Genomic DNA, 23,738 nt, shown 5'->3' on the forward strand with positions numbered 1-23,738 from the left:
TTAGACACGGAAAGACTAGTAGACTGTCTAGACCGCGTTTAATACATTTACAACATGCTTTAAATTCAATAAAAAACTCTCTCAACAATGGCAAATAAAAGAATATTTATCCTCATTTAAGCGAGCGATCCTTACTTACATGTAGCTCTGCAAGCAAGCTTAGCAATTATTAATTAGCCTTAGTCAGTAAGTCACACTCACAGTCAAACAGTCATAGGCCTACTGCACTGACACAGTCTCTCTCTCGCTCTCGCCATGTCTCGATCTCGAGCGCAGCTCTTCCCAAGTCACTCAGTTGCAATGTTAACTTAAGCAATTTATGAATTAATTGAAATATACTATATCAGCTCATCTAAACGATTCACTTACACTATCTGTCTAGAATTACAGTTCAGCTGAGCAGTAATTCTCCATTCCACTTTGTCAGTTCGTTACGTTTCATTTAGCGCGCCGGTAATCGTACAGTCGTCCATACAGTTAATATGTACGGAGGTACGATGCTAGTCAAATATTTCGCCTTACACATTTTCGGCGCCATGCGATTCGCCCCCATTAACTTGCGCACTATAAACAGGCGAACGTTTTTTTTGTAATGAGCGCTATAAACAGGCAAAAGTTTTTTTTAATGATGATCCCTCATACGTACCTTAAATTCTGAGCAAATGAGAAGAAAAAATTCTTGAATTCCCCAAAACTCGTTCGCTCACATTTACCACAAATTTCAATAAATGTCAGTTTAATTAAAGAAATGACCCATACCAGACGGTCTACCTGAATATATGAGGCACCGTTTGTAAAACTAAGTAACCTTTGATTATTATGTGATTATAGGCTTAAAACTTCATCAGGAAAGCTATTTTTTCTAATAAGGTCTGATTCCCGGCCCCCCCACTCAGAGGTCGGAATGACCGCATGGGTGTTGCCAAAATGTCCGGTAAAGGGGTACTTTTCGTGCGACAAAGTCCGGCCCGAGAATTGTAAAAAAAGGGGTGTATTTGACTTTTCACCCGGAGATTTCTTTAAAAAGGGGGTGTTTTTCTTTTTTTCTCTCATCTCTTTGGACTCCTGAGAAATTATTCTGAATTTAGGGGGGTACATTGAGCATTTTTCCTGATTTAGGGGGGTCTCCAAGGCAGGAAAAGGACGCGAAAAGCCCGCGAAAGGGGGGTTCGGAAATGTTGGCAGTCCTCAGATAGGGGGTGCTTTCAAAAAAAGGGTACGAGCATATGCGTACCCAAATAACACTGAGTGGGGGGGGGGCCGGGGTCTGATTGGTCTCAATGTGACTAAAAAATGACAAGTATAAATAATCTTAACACCATCAACTGCAAATTATGATGCTAACACAATCCGAACCCTAGTTGTAAATTAAGAGAAAACAATAAAATCTCATGATTCTTGATCAAACTGATTTTTTTTTTTGCATGGTGCCTCCAATGGTTCAACATTTAATTCAAATATTATTAATATCATTAATTTCTCATTTTTAGCTCATCCCTTCACTCTCATTATGTTATGTTTTTTTGTTTGGATGTATGATATTTATGTGTGTATTCTGTATTTGTAAATGTGACTATTCTTTATTAGTTAATGATGGGTGTAAATAAATAAACTCGAACTTTAATTTGAGGATAGGGGTTCACCAATATGTCTCAAAATAGGTTTTTTTTAATTTAAAAAAAAAATGAATTTGCAAAGTTTATGTACATATAGGTGCCCTTTTTCAGTAAAAATTTAATAAATGATGCTCTGGCGCCCTTGCATGGCTTCGCTTTTCCTTTTCGTGTGACTTTTGTACTGCAGCAATATAGCCAAGAGCTAACCGAATTCCAAGCAACAATCCTACATTCCAAACACTACACATAACACCCCACCTAAACCGGAAGCCCATGAATGATTAATTTGAAACTTTATAAACAATTACATTAACCGAAATAAAATTCCTATAAATTGACGCCATGCAGAACAGAATGAAATTAACGCCGATAATACCAAACAAAAACAACAACAACAACAACAGGTATCAGATGCACCATGAATAGTTTTTGCTGATAATAAGTCAATGATTGGCAACGGAATGTAATCTTGTAAATTTGCTTTTGGGGGGGCTGCCACGGGGCTGCCATCATCTATCAGAATAAAAGAGATTATTCGAACAGTGTGGAAAAAGCATTATGACGTGGTCCGAATTATTAAAAGTCGAGTGCGTGTGGGTCGACATACTATTATGGGTCCTAGACAGTTGCCATAAAGAAGTCTGTCGCCCTCTTTTGACCCTAGTGCGTATAATGACAAAAGCAAATTTGTCAAGTTTTACGTGTAAACGTGTCCGTCCATTCTCATGCCAATCTGGAACTGAGATCTTTAGAAAATATATCCGATAAATTGAAAGGAAGGGAGACGATAGTACTTCTACAAGCGAAATATAGTGCGAGGAGTCCGGAGTATTATCAAGTGGGATATAAAACGTTTTTTCAACGAGATTTTGGACTTGTTACCTTATTCTTTCGAGACTTCAACTGGCACCGCCAGTCACGTCACCAGTGACACATCTCGATCCTTCGCTCCGCCTCTGCACAGCTGAGCCGATCGGTTAGACGGATGCGGCGCCGCTGCATGATTATCGTCCACTGTAAGTTACAGAGATTTGTGACGCGATCCCTTCTATCAAGGGAACAGTGCATTAATTGCTTTGGTAACTTATCCAACATCAACTCAACCAGATGTAACCGAACTTAAAATGAATTTGTAATTGTATGGATTTAAGAATAAAGTTCTTGTATTCTTAAGAATTTTTGTGTTCATTGAACAACAATAAACAACAAATTAAGGTCATTTTTTTTTTTTTTTTTTTTTGTCTCTCTTCTCTGACTTCAGTCTTCAGTTTAGCACAGCTCCCCATCACTTACGCTGCATTGCTTCACTGATTTTGTGACTATAAATAAAGTAGACTCTACTGCATTCTAATCTTATGAATTTTTGTGATAAGTGAATATTGAACGACAATAAACAAAAAATTAAAGTCTTTTTTTTTTTTTGGTCTCTCTTCTAGCTTCTCTGACTTCAGTCTTCAGTTTAGCACAGCTCCCCATCACTTATGCTGCATTGCTTCACTGATTTTGTGACTGATCATCGATCGCCTACAACAAAGTTTTTTAAAATTTACATCTTGAACAACGGGAATCAGAAGAAGCCAAGTTCTACCATTGCTGCCCAGTTGAGATCCAGCAGATGTGATGAGTTCTGTCCATGGGTTTCGAAACAAACCCAAACCTGATCGAAGCAAATACACGCCTGTGTCTGGCCAAGTCCAAAATGTGCAGAATTCGACGGTGTATGTCTTTGGAGAATCGGCTATCACCAAAGATGAGATCAACACGGACGATCGCATCGAGATGCCGGAGCTCCGAACTCGAGGTGGTAATGGTAATGGCGGCAAGAGAAAGAAAAAGACAAAGAACACTGAGGAGGATGAAATGGTGTATGTGGAGAAGGATATCAATGAAGGCGACACATTACAAATATTCTCTCTCCGTTATGCATGCAGGGTAAGAACTAAGTAAGATTAAAAAGGGGCCGATCCTGTAAAAAAAAAAAAAAGGGGGGGGGGGGACGTGGTTAAAAACAAATCTTGAATGAAGTGAGAAAGAAAAAAATATTAAAGATGGAATACCACTTGGGATACCTCTGATAAGCAAAGGAAAACAAGAACAGGTTCAAATTTTCTTAGATTCCTTTTTTGCCTTTTTTCTGGGGGGGGGGGGGGAGGAAGAGGGAAGGGGAAAGGGCGGGTCTAAAAATCAAAATTCAAAAGCAGGAGAGCACAAATAGGGAGGCATATCTTGTTAACAGTACTTGATATGTATATTTTATGTTTCAATGCAGTTATATAATACATTTTGTGATATTTATTTCATTGTATAGTTTATATATTGCTTTACAATGTTCTTTAAAACAAGTAATCTCAACTTAAGTTTATCATATTCCATTTGTCCTTGGAAGGTTAGTGATGACATTGGGAAAAAACTAAAAAGGAATAACTCTCCTATCAGCCTCCTTCCCATGTTTCCATATTATTTAAAGGGTCAAGTATGGCAGAACAACGATCTGGAATGAGTAATGATTTTTTTTTTCATTATTTGTAGGCCTAAAATAAGGTGGTTACCCTGCACTTGACATCAACTTTATAAGGACAATGTTCAGAATGAACGGAAGGGAAGTAATTTACATGTAGATGGTGATCACTGACCAGAGGATTTGGATCAAGTATCACTTTTCCTGTAACAAACTCTACTTTTAAAGGGATCGTTTAACAATGTTAAATCTGAGATGCATGGCCCTACATGTACGTGTTATCAGTGTCTGCGATATGGTGTTATATTGAAGCCCTAAAAAACAATGCGGTTCAAAATGATCAAGAAGTGCCTCAAAAAAGTAAAAACCTTTGAGTGACTGGTTTTACCATACCGTAATTAACGTTGTATAAACCGCCCTTGTGTATTAACTGCACCCCTCTTTTTCGCCAACTTTTTTTTTGCCGACTTAAAAAAAGGTGAGGACCTAGGAAAGAACCTTGTGGTACGCCGTGTAATAGAAGAAAAATTGGAGGAATTATTATTATAAACTACATATTAAATCTATCAGAAAGATTACTTTCAAACCAAGATGACAGACAAATTTGAGTGTTGTTCTAGTTTCCAAGTGGTGAGTCAACACACCGATTACTGAGCTGGGAGACATTGCCAGGCATAGCGCCAGGTGGAGGGCATAAATCAAAACTTTCAATCTTTTTTTTTTTTTTGTGTACCGTGTATAAATCGCTCCCCCGACTTTGATTTTTTTCGGCGGCAAAAAGGTGCGGTTAATACACCGTTAATTACGGTACTCGTTTTCCCCAATAGACTGTAGTGTTATGAAAACCATTTGGCAAACGCAAAATTTGATTTAGATTTTCAATCATAAATATCTTGATAATCAGACAGGCGATCGGCTTGTAAGAGTCATGGTGTTCCTGACTGACCTAAAGGTTAATAATTATCATTGAAGCATGAGCTAAATCAAGGGTTTTATTAAAGGATCTAAAGACAAAGTTACTGAATCCCTTTAAAGAAATAAACTTTACAGCTACTTAGATTTGTGGGTGTTTGATAGTTATCAACTACGATGAAATATATGATTTGATTATGGACCATGGGAATAAGTTAGTATAGTCAATTCTGTTAAGTGCATAGCATGATAGCAGTGTAAATTATATATTTGACATGTCTCTCTCTGCACTTCTTGTTTGACTAGATTTCAGAATTGAAGCGAATCAACAACTTAATAGCAGATCAGGATTTCTATGCCCACCGAACTCTCAAAGTGCCAATGCGACGTGATGGAATTCTGTTGGAGATCGAAGATGACCTTAAAAACCCGGTGGGTGCCTCATTACGCAAAGTTAATCACGCTAAACCTCATCTCGCAAACGGTCACAGACATTCCGACGAAAGCGACCATTTTAGTTCCGACGACAGCCAGACAGAGTTTATCCGGACTATCAGTATACCAGGGTCCTTGGACGGGGAAAACAGGGCTGCTCAGGAGTTCTTTGATAAAATGGATAAAGATTTGCACAATATCTTGGAGAAAACAAGGACTAACAAAGACACTCTGCAAGAGGTAACCTCGGTTCTGAAAGAAACAAGGTTTCGTCCACTCCACTTCCCCAAGGCAAAGTCTGACTGCCCCGATGATGGGGCGACGTTGGGTTGCACCTCTAGAAATATAGTCATTGCTCTTATTATTATCATGGTTATAGGGCCATTGTTAGGATTAGCAATTGTATGGTATCGATTAAAACCAGGGCCATGATTTTTCTTCTTTCTTACAGTATGTTATATTCTGTAGAGATGTCCTTGTTTTGTCTGTATTTCATATTATGCCCCTCTTCTGTCAGTCAGTGTCGCAAATTATACTTTTTATTGCTATCATTAGGTAATTTTTGTAATGTAACCAAATTTATACTGTAAGTGCCTATACAAATTATTTAATTCACCCGTTTCAAATAATTGTATTTCATATTTTTCAGAATGCAAATTGCATGGATTATGTGTTGTTAGGTAGGGCAAACCATAATGTTTGTCCTACCTAGCAACAACTAATATCAAGTTACATTTATGTGTAACAGTTGAATAAAATCATTTGCTATACTATCCCTTTTAAGTTAAGTTGGGGAGGTTTAGGGGGGGTACATGACTGTCTTACAAAAAGCTAGCTTTGTTATTGTAATTCCATGTTTTTTTGTGCCAAAATTAAGCATACAGTGTACAATGGAATGAATTCAATTGGATGTTTAGATTCATTAATGAAAAATCAACTCAGAATTAGGTTTCTATGCTGCTGCCATACATATGTAAAACATTTTTTTTCCCCCTTTTTTTCTTCTTCTTTTTGTAATTGTTGATATTATTAAATCAACAGTAAGATGTTTTGATGATTTGAAGGATTAGAAAATAGAAACTTAATAATAATACAAAGTGTGCTGATCAGTGATGTAGGATCATTATTGATGTGAAAACACCTTTATAACCTGACATTTATCATCAATGTGAATAAATGCATGTTTGTGATAATTTTTTTTTTTTTTTTTGTAAACACTTAACAGTGTACAGGAGTGTGAAATTAATTTATGCAGCCTTAATCACTGTCTTCCTATTACTTTTCTTAGGCAGTTTCAAATTTTGTAAAGCTTAAGATAATCAGTGAAAATTACATTAATGATTAATAATCTTTAATGTAGAAAATGTACATTGTATGTCTAGTAAATTATTTTAAAAATGTATATTACATAGCATTTTTTGTGTTTCTGCTTCCTAATGAAGTTATGGAGATGATATTGATTATAGAAATTTTAATATGGCATACAGTTGTGTAGCAATGGGGGGGGGGGGGGGCATGGAGCACACCTTCTCCATCACACATTGAATTTTGAAAGAAGAAAAAAACTGAGATAAGAAGAGGAAGAAAAGTTCCCTTCCCCCGAATCAACGGCCTTCTTCTGAATAATTTGCTTTTCATTTTCTGAGTTTTAAAGACCTTGTGCCACCGCCAAGCTACATGTACATCTACAAAATAAAACCTGGTGCAACAGACCGATTTACTAACTTATATTCAAACTAATATGGATGTTTCTTTCCTGTGGACCTAGTAACACTTATTCCATTTTTGTTACCAATGAATGAATTGCAATACTTGGAATCAAGTCTGCATACCTTTAGTGTTGCTTTGTTGGGCAAGCATCATGCAAGCTGTCAGGTTGTCAAGACAAGTTTTGTTTTCAAAGTATGCATAAAATTTGAATATATTAGTAAACTGGTCTATTGTTGCTGAAACCCTGTCAGCTGACTGTGTGTTCCTCTTCGTACTGGTCAGATGTACAGGTAGGTTGGTTGTTGAGCAAAAGTAAATGGCCACGAAATTCACTATAAATGCTTAATGTAGTCTCTTCTGTTACTCATTCACTTATCACTACCACATGATGGCCTGTCCTTATGTATTTAATTTTGATAATCTTGTGCAATAACAGGTAAATCTGGTGATTCAAAATTTCTCTGGCGACCTTTGCTCTTTGCTTCATGTCATTAAAGATATAGGGTACTAGCTTACAGATACAATTTTTAGTTTTACACGTAACGATATAGTTTATGGGTTATACATCAGTCAAACCATTAGAGAGCCAAGTTCGAGGCCATTTGAAGCCGGATAATTTAACCTTTTGTTTGATCTGTAGTCGAGTCCCGTATCAATCTTGGTGCAAGTGGAGAATTAGGATGTAGGGTCCATGGGTGTAGTGTAGGGTCCTTGGCTGAAGTTGGAAACCAGGGTTAGAAATTGATCATCATCATGTCCTCTCGGGACTCTAGGGAGTAAGAATTATTACCCTGTATTTCAAAATGTACGTTAGTGGCCTACATGTATTATAGGCAGTAAATGATGGATGTCCACGAGATTTTACATTACATGTAATTCCTCAGGATAAAGTTTTTTATGTACAAGTTTAATTGTGCCATGTTTAGTACCACATACGGTTTCTCAATGAAATTAATTCGTACAGTCATCTCGTAAGTTTCTTTACAGTATTTAATTTTGTTTTATTTTATTCAGAGTAATCCTTTTTTTTTAATACTTTTTTTTAATACTTTTTTAATACTTTGAACCCTCATTTTTAAATAATAGATTAGAGCAGTCCCACTTTGAACCTTTTAATAGGCTTTATGTTTTTTGTAATATTTTGATGCTTTACACGATAGCTTGATAATACTTTTTGAACTTTAACTTTATAGTCAGCAAGCACAATGCAGACAAAATCCTTTTGTATAAAAACTGGATGATTTATCAAATAATATCCTTTAGAAGGTATCCCAATAGAGACTAAAATGACACACAAGTTGCAAATCTTTAAATGGCACTTCTCGTTCTTAGCTGGTGATCAACAAAAAAAAAGATTTTAAAAAAAATTGTACATGTTTTATTGTCCCAGTAGGTAAACCCCACCTTCTTAAAGACTTCAAATCCTGTATACATGAAATTATTCCTCCCACTGCTAGTGATGTAAACTGACTGCCTCCTGTGAATTGAAATCATTGGCATGTACCCACAATGTTTCTCCATGAAGGATAGTTCATTCTCTACAGAAAAATCATGTATTTGTACAGTTCATTAGACTGTCAAAATATAAATATTGATTATACTTGTATGAAGAATGATTGGAGTAGATTATAACTTGCGCTATGCCTATCTATGGGATAAGAAGTGGCATATATGGTACATGTATACAACAATTGTACAATTGATTTATTTCTTCGTTTCCGGTTTGATTTTATTTCATTTCCAGGAACACAAAAACGTATTACAATCTCAAAGAATACAAGAAACTGAGATAAGATAGCAAAAGAAAAGAAACCATCAGCTAATGACTGGATAACCAAAATCAGGCCTGATAAAAACCTGATTTAAATCGGTTTCCCAATTTTTTTATATTTTTAACCCAATTTTTTCTCTCTTGTTTTCTCTATTCCCTATTTTCCCCTATTATTTTCCCAATTTTTCTTACTAAAAAGGGGGGGGGGGGGGAGATGTTAGATGCCATTTTTTCCACGAATCCTCCTTTCTTTTAGTGCTCACTAACACCCCTGCAAAATATAAGTTCATGAAGAGTTCTTCCTCATTACTGATGGCATGGCATGTTTGATAATACATGTAGCACTTAAATACATGATGGTAGTATAATGATCATTGCGTGAAACCTGATATCTTTTAGTCCTAATTTCTGAGGGGTTTTACAATAAGCTGGTGCCAGCCATATCCACGGTAGATTTGTGAATGGTGTAGAAAATCATACATTTCTGAACAGGTCTTGCGTTAGGGTATTTTATATTTTAATTATGTACCGGTGTGTTATGTTTACCAAATAAATGAATAGATAAGCACTGAAGATAAATATTTGAAAAATTCTTCTTGCTGTTGAGCCAAAGGTAATAGCAAATGAAATTAAAAACATAGATAAAAACAAAGATAAAATCAGCGGTTCTCCCTTCTTCTCGTTTTGACCCAAAGCAAAGAAGACAGGAAGCCAGATGTCCTTGTCAGTTTGTGAATGAATAAATTAAATAAATGTGGTTAGAAATATCATTAGATACCATACTGTGTTGAAACAGCTGGCCTTTCATACAGCTCCCATTGTGTAACTTCTTCCATGATCAATGACTCAAACAGTGCTGGAAAATTATTTATGCATGCTGAAAACGTTGCCCATCCAAATAATTTTTATTCGAAGGGCATTACATATAACACACAAAAGCTATATTAAAGCCACACTGTCCTACTTGTAGCTATTTGCTCCCTCTATATAGAAAACAATACCTAATCGGTGACCATTGGTCACCCATGATCCTCTTTTTCTTATGTTAATTGAGAGCTGAGTTGATGAGATAACCACCTGTCCAGTGACCTTGCAGGGTGGTCTAATCCCTCCTATAAACTAGTACAGATAAGTTTTAAAGTCAATAAATTCTCAATCTTTATGGATTTTCATTATTTCATTTTCATGCTTTCTTTGATCATGTTAAATTTTGTAGGTTACTAAATGAGAAGCATAGATACTAATATATGTACAGTGTACATGTGTATGTCATTATGTTGATGCATTATTTTGATTTATGACTTTACATACACTAAAGCTGTAATGATATCCTCTACTTTTTTGTTGTCCTTTTATTTTAATTGCAGTACTTTTATGCACTTCACTAGCTGATTCAATTAATCATGTGAAGACGCATAGAAACAAAAGTTACTTTAAGGAAACGGGATGCACACAGTGTATGAGAAAATGAAGTTGCCAAAGATATACTGGTAATAGAAATTGAAATAAATTATACCAATATTTTTCCTGCCCCTTCACAAATAGCTACATGTAATTCCCTTTTGCATTATTGTTATATATGGACATTCATTTTTTTAGTAAATATATGTGCAGGGTCTTACTCATATCTCTATAATTAGTGAAATGTTGTTAACATCACAAAATAAAGTTCAAATAAATAAGCCCCCAGAAGCAGTGCTATAATTGTAGGGAGCATGGACTCCTGGAGGCACATGCACCCCCCTTCCATGAACGACAGGGTTAATGGAGGACGGGACATAAAGAAAGGGAGAGAGAGAAAGAAAGAAAGAGGGAAGGCAGCTAAGAAGAAGATGATTATATCCCTTCTGCATTATTCCTTACCTCACTCAACAACCTTATTCTTCCACATTTCATCTGCCAAAATTGGGGTCTCCCCCCCCCCCCATCCCTCTTCACTAAATGCTGTTCAGATTTATTGAAATCAACAATTTGTTCATTTTCGAAATTTGCTTTTAACAAAAATCTTACTTCGACCCTGATTATGAGGATTTCATTATACGTAATTAAAGTAATTATAATTATCTTTTTTTTTAATTCACTTTCTCTTTTTTGCTCTTCATAAAATAATGTTGTTGTGCTGTTGAACTATTGTATGTGGAACGCAGGGTATATCACGTGTGGTTTCCGACCACAATGTTAGGAAAAAGTGAACGATGAAAAACTTTGTAACAAACAGCCCCATGTGGAATTGAAATACATAGATGTTTATGTGCACATTGATGTATATGGAAGGGTAGGTGCAAGGTATTTTATCCTGTAATCACCTGTTACCACCTTCATTTTACTTGAACAGATTTTATTGTATTAAATTAATAGCCTGCTATAGCTTGGTTCAGACTTAACATGATGGATCAGATTGAATAAGAAAAGTACTTTAGCTGTTAGTGCTCAAACTGCCCATCATTCTATGCTAAGCAGTAATGTATGGGATGCAAAATTGCCAAATTTCTTGGACTTGCTAAGAAATGTAAAACAACTAAAGTTTGTATGATGTATTTTTTTTTTCATCATTATTTTAAAATTGTACAATCGTTTTATCACAATCATGAATTTGCAGTTACATAGAGAACTTGAAATGTGTATGAAGTCAGAGTCAGTACCATAAACTTAAAAATCGTTTGCTCCGAAAATAGTTGGAATGGGTTGTACAACGTGATTGCTCTGGCGACAATTGCTCCGCAGTCGGTATCCTACACAAAACCAAAATGTCAACTTCGACCCTGGACCAAACTTAATTCCAGACTCTAAACCTGACATAAAACCTGATTGCAACCCTTGCTGATACGCAACAGAAATGAGCTTTGAGCAATTTGAAGCGCCATTAGAATGGGCTGAAAGCTACGACTTGGGTGTTCCTAACCCATTGCGTACAGGAACTGCATGGTTTCTGTTTTAAGCCATGTGGAATACATGTAGGTACCAGAGTAAAATGAGAGTTCATTTTGTCTCTTGTATGAACAGTATGTACCTCCTAATATGGACCTGTATTGATATTTGTGCCTAATCACTTGAAATTGCTATTTTTCATGTCTCTCAATTTCTCTCCTTTTTCCCTCCCTTCTCTCTTGCTCTCTCTCTCTCTCTTGCTCTCTCTCTCTCTCTCTCTCTCTCTCTCTCCCTTCCCTCTCTCTCTCTCTCTTTATATCCCTCACTCTCTTCATATTCCCTCTCCCCTGTCTATCTCTCTCTCGCTCTCTTCCTCCCATCCCTCTCTCTTCATCATATCCCCCTTCCCTCTTTCTCTAATTTCATACCCCACTTCCCTCTCTCTCTCTTCCTCTCTCTCTCTTTGTAATTGTTATCATGGATGATGATGAGGCTCATGCCTTCCTGTAATGCAAATTTGCCATGTCTATTTTATTCTGTATGCCTTATACTAACTATATCCTGCACTCTGTTTCTTATCAACTATTTTTAACCTGAATTTTGAAATTGTCAATCAGAAGAGTAAGTTGTAATTGAAGCATGTAACTCTAGTCAACTCTCTTCTTGTAATATAAAAGTGAATCCTTGTATTCCAAAGAGATTATATATTATTAAAATCAATTATGTGACAAATCTAACTTGGTTTTCTCTTATTCCCTTTCATGTGTGTATTCAAAAATGTTAAATAAATTTCGGAAGGTTGTGTGGATCAGTAATGTGGAACCAACTCCAGAACGAGTTCCATGGGGTCAAGGGAAATTACGGAACTAAAAAAAATTGAATACAACAAATACAAAATAGTCCTTAGACGTAAAGTCAAGCTGTTTGGAAACGTCGAGCCACTCCTACTACCCATCCTCTCCAACCGGCACTGTAGTTCTCTTTAGAACTATAAGCTAAAGAAAGATTACCAACAGTCCTTTTCAGGACTACACACACACTCAAGAAAGAAAGATTACAGACGGTCCTTTTCAGGACTCCCCAATCCCCCCCCCCCCTCTCTCACAAGGTGCAACCGTAAGCCTACTGTACACCATGCAAGCTGATACTTATAAGCAGCATCTGACAAAATACAATTGACAATGTTATTAAAAATAGAATTTGATATAAAAGTGTTCTTTATTAAGAGATTTCACTCTAGTCATACATTCTATCCTTCATCTGTTTGAAGCCACAAGAGTGCTATATCTGTGTTACAGTATATGGGTTAACACTCTTAGAGGCTGTTCACACCGGCAGAGATAGTGCGCGCTAGACCGCGCTATCTCTGCAGTTTGGAAGGTACAACGTCGTTTCGGTAAGCCCAACAGCGTGCCACTGGAGCACCTCTTGGGGGTGGTCCACGAGAGATAGCGCGGTCTAGTGCGCGCTAGAAAAAAGGGGGTGCTACGATAGACCGCGCTATCTCATTGCGGTGTGAACAGCCTCTTAGATGATATAATGCCTCTTGATGGTTCCAAATGTACATAACAATAAATCTTTTAAATTCTGGTGATGACAGATAATATAAGTACACGGATTGCAACCAAATTTACACTGAATGTTCAATACCACAAATTAACAATATCTAGGATTTGACTTTGGTATCTAAAATAGCTAAGGAGCAAAGAAAGATGAAACAAATCAAGCTTGTAGTCCTGACCAAGTGACGAGCAGTAGAACACTTGGTTTTATAATGTGCTCTGTCTGATTTCCAGCAATTTTTTTTGTTTTAATTTCTTAACAAACTATATTTCTTTTGTACGATAAATATTCAGAATTATTTTCTCCAGTTTTTCCCTGGTGGGGGGGGGGGGGGGGGGGTACTCACATATAAGGACATATGGGGGTATGGCACTATAATGGGTCACATTTTCACAAAAAATCCCTAAACATGGGTCCCACTTTTAACAAAACTACCATTAAAAATGGGTATGTTTTTAACACCCGAAAATTGTGGAAAATAAGATGAGTCTTTTTTCGAGAAAAATGACCCGTAATATTGGGTAGGGGTTTCGAGGCTTGAGCGGCACACCCCCATCCAAACCAAATCTGAGTATCCCCCTGGGAGTTTTTCTTGAAATGCATTTCTGTCATAAGAGCTCAAGATTACATAAGCAAATTTTTTTTTCTTCAATTTTTTACTTGGAACTATCAAAACAAAAATAATAAATATGACTCCAGCGCACAACCATTCAAGGATGCAATGAATTTAAAATACTATGCGTAAACAACTTTAGTTTCCACTTACTTTTTATTTTATTGCATAATACAAATTTGGCATATAGACAATACAGAACAGCTTTAGTGGAAAAACAAAAAATGTTTTGAACATGATTGTGTGGCACTTGTAGACAAATTTCATGAAAGTTTCATTTATTCAAGAGTTTTCAACAAATTATAATCAGGCAAACCTTCATAAACAAATTGCATGTATCTTTCATTTGCTGACTTGAAACTGGTCCCTATTTTCTCTCTTTATTTTTATGTATAACTCCCCTATTCATACCTTTATTCTCTTTCTCTCTCTCATATTGTTGACTTTTTTTTCTCTCTCTCTATTTCTCTCTTTCTCTCCTTCCCTCTTATTTTGTTGACTTTTCTCTTTCTCCCTCTCTCTCTCTCTCTCTCTCTCTCTCTTTCTCTCTTTCTCTCCTTTAGATACAATGCTTTTGCTCAATATATGACTCACATATTTCTATAACCTGTCTTTATGTTCTGAATAATCAGTGAATCATTCAGAATCAGTCACAGTGCCAATTCCATCACTACCCCTGCTCCAATCTGTCAGCTTTTCTCAAAATCTCACCCAGCAGTTTTTGATGCTCTACATTAGTTTGTTATAATGTTTCCATACCAAATCACCAACTAAACAGTAATTGTATGACTCTGGAGACTCCTGCTATTTTTTTAAACTTCAAATTTAAATCATTGGTAGTGCAACTCTCTGAACAAACCAACAGAGAGGTTTTGTGAGAAATCCTACACCATACTACCTATTAGCAATTCCTTATCCCCATGGTAATGGCATGACTCTGTGGAGTCTGGAAGAGAACATCTTGTGATTTTTTGGGGTTAAACTTCAACTTTAAATCAGTGGTAGTTCAACTCTCTGCACAATCCGACAAGAGAGGTTTTGGGCAAAATCCTACACAAAACCCATACATGCCAACCTTCCAAAGCAAAAATTAGGAATCAATCAAGGCAAAATTAGGAATACAGTCATTTTGTATACTTTTGCACACAGACATTTTGACAAAAGAGAGGAATCTAGGATCCATAACATTAGTTTAAGGGCCAAAAAGTAGAAATAATTCCTCGAAAATAGGAATGGTTGGCAGCTATGCATACCATCTTTTGGCAATTCTTTGAAAGCCCAGGGAAACATCACAGCTGGAGTTACAGTGTGCTTGTCAGTTGTGTTCCACTGACATCACAGACTCACATCTGGAGAACTACATCAAAGCTATCAGATCATTTTAAGCATGCAGTAAGATCAGTCAAGTTGAATGGTGGTACAGTCAAACCTGTCTACAGCGACAGCCCAAGGGAAACACAAAAAGTGGTCTTTGTAGACAGGTGGTCTTTGTAGACAGGTTCCTTTAGTACATATTTCAATGAGAAACCAATTTTAAGGGAAACAAAAAATGTGGTCCTTGTAGACAGGTGGTCACTAAAGCAAGTTTGACTGTATAACCATACTGATGGAATGAGCCATCAAATAAAGTATCAGTCTTCTCCTACAATTTCGCACCAAATGCTCCTGTTCTGCCGCTCCTACCATAATGGTAACTGTGTCTGTGTATCACTTCAGCGCATTGGTGCTTTGTCTCATCTCACTCCTGCCGGGAGCAGCATGCTTCCATCTGTTTCACATGCACTGATGTGGTGTTGTCATGGTAACACATCAGTAGGTAGGTCCATCATCACCCCCATCATCTTCATCAATGTAATCCTCACCGGGATCAAAGTAATTGGAGATGTAGTCCGTACCCTGGTGACAAAAAAAAAAACAATAATTAATTAAATTAAAATTATGGATTCTGTTTTGATTCAATGAAATCTTTACCATCATACCACACTATATGTATACTTTTCAGGGTTTTTTTTTTATGAATGCTAAAATATTATTGTACACAAAATGATAAAGGAAATTGTTATCCTAACGGCCAATTTCTTAACCGTATTCTTTACTTCAACCACAGACCTAACCTAACCCCAACTTAACCTCAATTCCAAATCCCAACCATAACTAAAGCCCCAACACTTTACATTTGAAAAACAATAGCCCCAAGAAATGTAATCTTGGTATATATCAAATCACCTAATATACTGAATATCTTGAGAGGTAATATCAAAGTACATCTCCAGGAATCTACCAAATATATGTACAGTGAAACATGTATAATTATAAAGTCTGCTCAAGGGTAACATGAAAAGTGGACTTTACAGGCAGGTGGTCTTTTTGTGCAGGTTCCATTAGTATAGGTTTCAATGAGAAACCATATTAAAGGGGAATGAAAAATGTGGTCTTTATAGACAGTTGGTCGCCAAAACAGATTTGATTGTAGTACTGTACAACAATGATGCCTATTGCAAGAAGACGTCAAAAAGGAACTCTAAGTTTCCTAAGGAGGGATGGGGATAAAAGTGATTTCAATGTGTATTCATTTATCAGTGTAATCATGAGATACATTGACAAATATACATGACAACAAGAAATCTCAAGACAAAACCTACCTCTTCCTGTTCTTCTTCATCATAATATTCCTCTGCATCTTCTTCTTCTTGTCCTTCCTCTTCTTCTTCCTCCTCTTCTCCAGACTTGGTACCATCTTCTTTCTTTTCCAACTCCTGACACATGGAATATGGAAATGGGAAGTTTCATATTTTTAAAGAAATCATACAAAGTAGAAGAGTAGATATGTTCGCAATGTAAAGAACCAACACCGAGATCTCTGGCTTGTAGTCATATGAGAGTGATTAAATGTAACTGGCAGTTTAATGCTGTTCTAAACCATTGACAAACATTTATGAAGAGAATAAACAGTTCTTATAACAAGTAAGTGAAAAGGCAGAAACACTTTTGAAATAAAATTGCCCAAATACAAAAGAACAACAATACCTAGCCAAACAACATTAACATTTTGTTGTATATTGAATCACAATCATTTGAGTCCCAGATGTATTTATATATTTTCCTTTTTATGTTCTTGTTTTGTTGTTTTGTTTTCACAAACAGGTGGAATCCATTTTACAATCTCTGTATTCACATTCATCTGATTCTCACAATGACTCTTTTAATTTGTTTTGTTGCTTATTTAAAAGTAAAGACAAGTATTGCCTGCCAAACTTACATCCAACTTTTTGATGACTTCTTCATTAATCTTCTTTGAAACTCTGGCAGTGGATAATGATGGTTTCACTGAGCCTGAAAAGTGATGAGAGGGATAACAAGAACACACAATTATCCAACATTTATTTATACTATTTCTTCTAAAAGGTAAAGTGCAATAATAGGCTATCCTTTTTCTCTTCTATTACTTTCCTTCCTTCCTTTCTTTCCTTTCTTTCTTTTCCATCTCCTCCTCCTCCTCCTCCTCCTCCTCCTTCTTCCTCCTCCCTCCTCCTTCTTCCTCCTCCTTCCTCCTTCCACTTCATCTTCTTATTTTTCTCCTAATTCAACCAATCCAAAAAGATCTCTCTGTCTGTCCCTAGCCATCATGGCAAGATCCTGGAAAAATGATCAGCCCATCTTGGCAAGATTCAAGGATAGCTTCATTGGTACTCTTCTACACTCTATAGTTACTTTTCAAAAAAGTTCTTTTTATTTAAACTTCTTATTATTGCATGACTTATAAAGACAAAGCAAATACAACTTTAGGCTGAACTTACCTGCTGACTTTGGTGGTCTTGCTTTTCGAGATACTATCCTCAGCTCTTTAGGAAACCTTTTCCAATCTGGATGCCATCCTATACCATTATCCCCAGAACCAACTTGATACTTGTCTGAATAACGTTCAATATCTATAGATGGAAAAACAGAAGAGTTCTCATACTTACTGTCAGTACATCTTTGATTTACAATGTAATAAATATTCAGTCAAAAAATCTAGATAGCTATAATATAATTCAATTCATCCTTAAAATATTAAAGCGAAAATATTGCAAATCAACTTTTTGTCAATTACCAAGTGCTCTGTGGTGGTTACGCCTGAAGTTCTGAATTATGAATAATCTCGGTACCGCACTACAAAAACAGTGTTTGCTGCTGATGACCTGATGCACTTTGGTAACTCGATCATCTCAAAGTAAAATAAGGAGAAAATCCTCATAGGGTTATACTTTATCTGTTTTTACATTTGAATTCATTTCATTTTTTATTAAAGACAACACTATCTTTGTAAATCATATTAAAAAATGGAGAGGAGATGGGGGAAATCATGAACGTCAAGAGACTTGTTGGTAATGATTCCCTTTGAATAAAAACCTGCTTTATAAACATTGTTTTACTGTGACAATTAATATTATTTTGATGATTAACCATTAACTATCAATATGATAATATGTACCTTTCTTCTTGTTATGAGGTTTGATGCAGTAAGGTGAATCCCTCATGTGACCTCTGAACTCTTGTTTGAGCAGGTACATGTAATTGTCCTCCTCATTCTTGGGGAGAGGTGCGGGAGAAAATTCCAGAGGCTGAAATGACATAAAACAATTAAATGAATAACATTAGATTATGATCAGTCTTTACAATGGAAACAAGTCATTTGTTTAAGGCTAAGTTAACGGATGCCATGACATGGCAAGCGCAAGCCAATGCTAGATCTATGTCATGTCAACTGGTCACGACTCAACGATTAAGTTTAACCCACTCCAGCAAAGCATAGATAGGCAAATTCATGCAAAAAAATATATTAAAAAAATTGACTTGAAAACACATCACACAATTAGTCTGAACCGAGTCAGGAGCAAATTTGAAGAAATTATATTTTTAAATGTTGTAAAACCAAAGATATAAGAAGAAAACTGACCAAGTATCTATACTAAAAATCGTACATGTAAAATTGGTCGTAGACTTTCGACAGCTGAATATGACGCGCACGGTTGCATTACGTGCATTCTCGAATCCAAAATCGTAACTCACACACACACTCTCGCCATACCGCGAATGGTCCGTCGTGGGGAGCTAGCCGGCAGAGAGTTTGCAGCGATACCAACGCAGCTTCGGAGCTCCGCAGCGCGCCATTATGATTTTAGCGGGACTCGGAAAGGTTTGCGATGGGAAGGCAGCGGCCTAGCTTTTTGCCCAAACAACGCTAGATCGGCTGCTGCCAAAATGAAAATAACTACGATCGAGAACATCGTCGGTTTCTTAACTTTTCAGTGAGATAATTCTGAATTCTAATTGAGACTATATAATAAATTAAATCGACAAAGAAACCTCGATAGAACTCTTATAACTATACAAAAGCTTGTTTATTTCTTCATTTGACATTTTGTTTTCGACCATTTTTTCGTGCGCGAGTCAATGTAAACTATGTATTACCAAACTTTCAACACGCAAGGAACGGGGAACACTCGCGGACCTCGTAACAAATTTGTTGCAAAAAAAAAATTTCAAGGGTGATTTTGAAGCAGTGAAGAACATTGGCGCTGCAATGCGCAGAAATATACTTGAAAGAAACTTAAAAAATAATACCTGAATTTTCAGAAAATCGTATTTGTATTTATAGTGTACCTAGATGTGACTTGTTTATAAATCAGATTTTATGAAGATTTGTCGGGAAAAAATGTCAATTTTTTCCGTTTGGTGGACATTTCTAGGCTAATATTTTAAAAGTTGCATCAGTAATGGGCCCGATGTTTCTCTTATCGTACTCGCATGTTATTTCTACATAGATTAAACATAGGATGGTTAAGGGTAAGACCAGATAACATTATAAAAAAGATATATCCTTCCACCCTCCCATATCCAAGTTTTGGGCTGATTATTGCCGACCCACCGCAGCAAGGCCATTCAGATTTTCGTACGCGCCCAAAGCGCCCTCTAGTGCCCCATGAATGTGCCTAGCATAGAGTCAATGCGAATGTGTATTGACCTGATGACCTCTCTAGCGCTGTACTACGTGCTGAGAGGCAGCAATTACACACAATACACACACTACACACAATTCCACACTCATGCACACAATGAATAGGTGGCTGATCGTCAACTAGACTCACGTCACAGGTTTTTAATACACAGCCAGCGACAGGATAGAAATGCAGCTATGTGTGCGATTAACCAACATAATCTGCAACATGTGGGACTCACAGGAAAAAGTGGTGGTGGTTGTGCCGTGGGAGGTGGCAGTGCTTCACCTCCTCTTCCTAGCCCAAGGGCATCAGCAGCAAAAGAAGATCCTCGACCACGTCCTCGTCCTCGACCTCTACCAGCCATGATGAAATTAGAGTTTTAATTTAATTTTAAAATAGGAAATAGTATTGTCGTAGTTTCGTGTCTCCGCAAAAATCGAGATATGGTGTCTTTAAAAAGACAGACGGAAAAAGGAAAAGCTTATATCATCACAAAATATACCAGAATCGCTAAACAAGGCACGCAAACACAGTAACACTGGTCTAACAAAAAGTACAGTCCATTGAAATTTAATGTAACCTCTCTTGTTATCGCAGAGGCGGACGGAGCAAGGGTACAGGGGGGCACATTGTCCTTCCCCTGCTTTTTCAAGTACCCTTAAAGTGCCCCTTGAAAGGTTCCCCCTTCTTATTTTTAATAGATGCCCGTTCCACAAACTAGTGCCTCTTACCATATCTGAAAAGTGCCCCGGCCCCCTTTACCTATGATAATTGCCCCTATTCATATCTGACAGCTAGGTACCCATTTTACTTTAACAAGTGCCATTTTCTTTTATAATAAGCGCCATTCCCCTTTTGCAAAGTAATCCCTTTTATTTTGACAAGTGCCTTTTTTCTTTCTGATAAATGGCCGTTTTCTTTTTTAATATAAGAGCCACTCCCCCTTCTCATCAATATGCCTCTTCTGATACATCTTATCATGGGCGTATCCAGGATTTTTCAGAGAGGGGGTGTTTAAGGTAGTGGAGGATCCAGGATTTTCCTATAGAGGGGGCTGAAATTTTAAAATCCCGCCGACCGGAATTTCGCTCAGTGGGGGGGGGGGGGGGGTCCCTATACGAAACATGGAAGCTTTAACGTTTCATTAATTATTAGAGAAAGAAGACGATTCGTTGTACAGTTCTTGACTCTTAATCCTTGTCTGAATTCAGAGTCCCCCCCCCCCCCCCCCCCCGCCTCCAGGGCGAAGCTTTGACGTTTCATTAAATTATTAGAGAAACTCTTCCCAGGCGCGGATCCAGGATTTCTTAGGGGAGGGGGCCCAACTTTTTTTTTTTTTAGCTCCCGAAAATTTGAAAATTGAGCCGGCCGAAAATTCGCTCAGTGGGGGGGGGGGTAGTGAGCACATTTTTTTGGGGGGGGGTCCTCGAAAATTAAAAAAATTGCACCCCCCCCCCCCTTGAGCGTCAGGGGGGGGGGGCCGCAAAGCACGGAAGCTTCAACGTTTCATTGAATTATTATTAGAGAAAGAAGACGATTCGTTTTCCGGGGGGGGGTGTAGTGAGCACTACATATTTTTTTCTTTTTAATGTATCTGATAGATACCTCTATTAAAATATCATAGGTGCCCCTTTTTCTTCGACAAGTGCCCATTTTGTCGTTTGTAATAAGTGTCCCTTTTCATTCTCACAAAGTGCCCCTATTCAACTCAGGTGATTGCCCCTTTTAAGTTACAAGAAGTGCATGCCCCTTACTATCTCAGATAAGTGCCCCTTCATCTCTAATAATTGCCTCTTTTCAAATCTGAGAGGTGCCCATTATACTTTGACAAGTGCTTCCTTTTCTTTGTATACCCTCTTTTCATTCTTGCTCTTTTTCATCCCCTCTGTGCCTTTATTCAAATTTGAGAGGTAATAAGTGCCCCTTTTCATCTCTGATTAGTGCCATTTTCCTTCTGATAATTTCCTTCCCCCTTTCCCTTGTAATAATTAAGTGCCCTTTTCCGTTCTCATGTGTGCTTTTTGTTCATCTCTGGTGAGGGCCCCTTACCAGAAGCGAGATTTGCCCTATTTTCACCTCTGGTAATTCCCCTTTTTACTTTGACATGTTTTCTTTTTCTTTTGTAGCTAATAAGTGTCCTTTTCCCTTTGAATATGTGCCCACCTCCCCCGGCCCCCCCCCCCCCACTCAGTGTTATTTAGGGTACGCATATGCTCGTACCCTCTTTTTGAAAGCACCACCTATCTGAGGACTGCCAACATTTCCGAACCCCCCTTTCGATCGCGGGCTTTTCGCAGGCTTTTCCTGCCTTGGAGACCCCCCTAATTCAGGAAAAATGCTCAATGTACCCACTAAATTCGGAATAATTTCTCAGGAGTCCAAAGGGATGAGAGAAAAAAAGAAAAACACCCCTTTTTAAAGAAATCTCCGGGTGAAAAGTCAAATGCACCCCTTTTTTTACAATTCTCGGGCCGGACTTTGACGCACGAAAAGTACCCCTTTACCGGACATTTTGGCAACACGCATGCGGTCATTCCGACCTCTGAGTGGGGGCCGGGGTGCCCCCCCCCCTCCACCATTCCTTTTACCCTGGGGGGCAGTTACCCCCCCCCCCCCCCATCAAACGTGGTTTATTTCGAATTCGATACCATGTAATTTACAAATGTTGCTGAATGACATGATTTTCCGGGGTTTTCTGCCCAAAAAAGTATTTGCTCATAAAAATCAAGATCAAGCCACTGCAGTATCTTGGACCATGTAAAGAGAGAAATAAGCATTGAAACTAAATATTCATGATGATGTGATCACAATATAGGATTATATACCAATGCCCAAAGATTGTACTATTTTCGCTTTGAGATTCCCCTTTGTAGAGGGCCCCTTTTTTTCTCCAGAAAGTGCCCTTTTTGGGTCCCCCCCCCCCCCCACTAGACGCTCCGCTGCCCATGTGTTATCCTGAATATCTCTCACATTGACCATTAGGCCTACTGATCTCCAGACATTAATTAACGATGAGCAGCATATCAAAATAAGATTGTCAATATATCAATGAATAAATGGATGAATGAATGAATGAACTTAAATGAATGAGTGAATGATATAGCGGGAACCCAAGAAGATTTGAAATAAGGTAACAAGCAAGCAAGCAAGGCCAGAAGTCGGACGGTGCGGATCGATAAGGAATAAAGTATCTATAACGAATAAAGAAAAGAAACGAAATGAATAATCGAAACTTACGAAATTAATCTTTTAAATACAGCTATGAATATCGAGGTATAAAAAAACAGGTAAATGTCTATTTAGCTCAGACCTATTCCAATAAAAAAAATCCTTTGTTTCTACGTGCATTTTCAACTAAAATAAACTGACAAATTAGCACTCTGACGGAAACTCAACCTGTCACCCAATTGTGGCTATATGTATCTTCCAAATTTGTTAAAAAACAGAATTTTGGCATAAGCAACTTAAATAAAAAGAATGACCAAAAATAATTCCCGTTGCACACATTTATAATAACATCAGTGCTATATGTCTCTCAATACTCGTATTAATTTCTTTACTCCTGGGAAATCAATATGCTACTTTTTGCCCCTCTGCCTCCCTGACTTTTATGATGAAAATAATTAAGATAAAGTAGTACAAGAAGATAGACCAAGAAGATATAGATCTTGAAGCTCGACTGCTGTCTCATGGATTCTTGTAGTAGTTGCGGTAAAGGTAAAGGTATTGTCACTTGTCTGACATATTGCTTGGGGTCCAATTCTAGTAGATTTTTAAAGACAAGAACAAAACGAGGATGGCGAGCGAG

The 23,738-nt window shown here is 37.4% G+C and overlaps 2 protein-coding genes across 3 annotated transcripts; one reads left to right on the forward strand and one right to left on the reverse strand.

Annotated features, from left to right (window-relative positions):
- The first annotated feature begins 2,292 nt into the window (after positions 1-2,292).
- LOC753755 (lysM and putative peptidoglycan-binding domain-containing protein 3) lies at positions 2,293-6,518 on the forward strand. Of its 2 annotated transcripts, none has more exons than XM_030976626.1 (3): positions 2,293-2,632; positions 3,053-3,548; positions 5,293-6,518. In XM_030976626.1, exons 2-3 carry the CDS (start codon positions 3,237-3,239, stop codon positions 5,851-5,853), a joined length of 873 nt encoding a protein of 290 aa, XP_030832486.1. In that variant the 5' UTR covers positions 2,293-2,632; positions 3,053-3,236; the 3' UTR covers positions 5,854-6,518. The 2 variants fall into 2 exon arrangements, with proteins under 2 accessions (XP_030832486.1, XP_030832487.1); XM_030976627.1 differs by having other exon boundaries at positions 3,068-3,548.
- Positions 6,519-14,464: 7,946 nt separating this feature from the next.
- On the reverse strand, positions 14,465-20,387 carry LOC588522 (DNA-directed RNA polymerase III subunit RPC7-like). Its single transcript, XM_003724346.3, has 6 exons — positions 20,169-20,387; positions 18,421-18,550; positions 17,744-17,875; positions 17,206-17,279; positions 16,589-16,702; positions 14,465-15,842 (listed from the first exon to the last, which is right to left on the reverse strand). The coding sequence occupies exons 1-6, from the start codon at positions 20,292-20,294 to the stop codon at positions 15,756-15,758; spliced, it is 663 nt and encodes a 220-aa protein (XP_003724394.2). The 5' UTR covers positions 20,295-20,387; the 3' UTR covers positions 14,465-15,755.
- Positions 20,388-23,738: the final 3,351 nt, after the last annotated feature.

The sequence above is a fragment of the Strongylocentrotus purpuratus genome, unplaced genomic scaffold (assembly GCF_000002235.5).
Source record: "Strongylocentrotus purpuratus isolate Spur 01 unplaced genomic scaffold, Spur_5.0 spur5_scaffold_9, whole genome shotgun sequence".
Taxonomy (NCBI): Eukaryota; Metazoa; Echinodermata; class Echinoidea; order Camarodonta; family Strongylocentrotidae; genus Strongylocentrotus; species Strongylocentrotus purpuratus.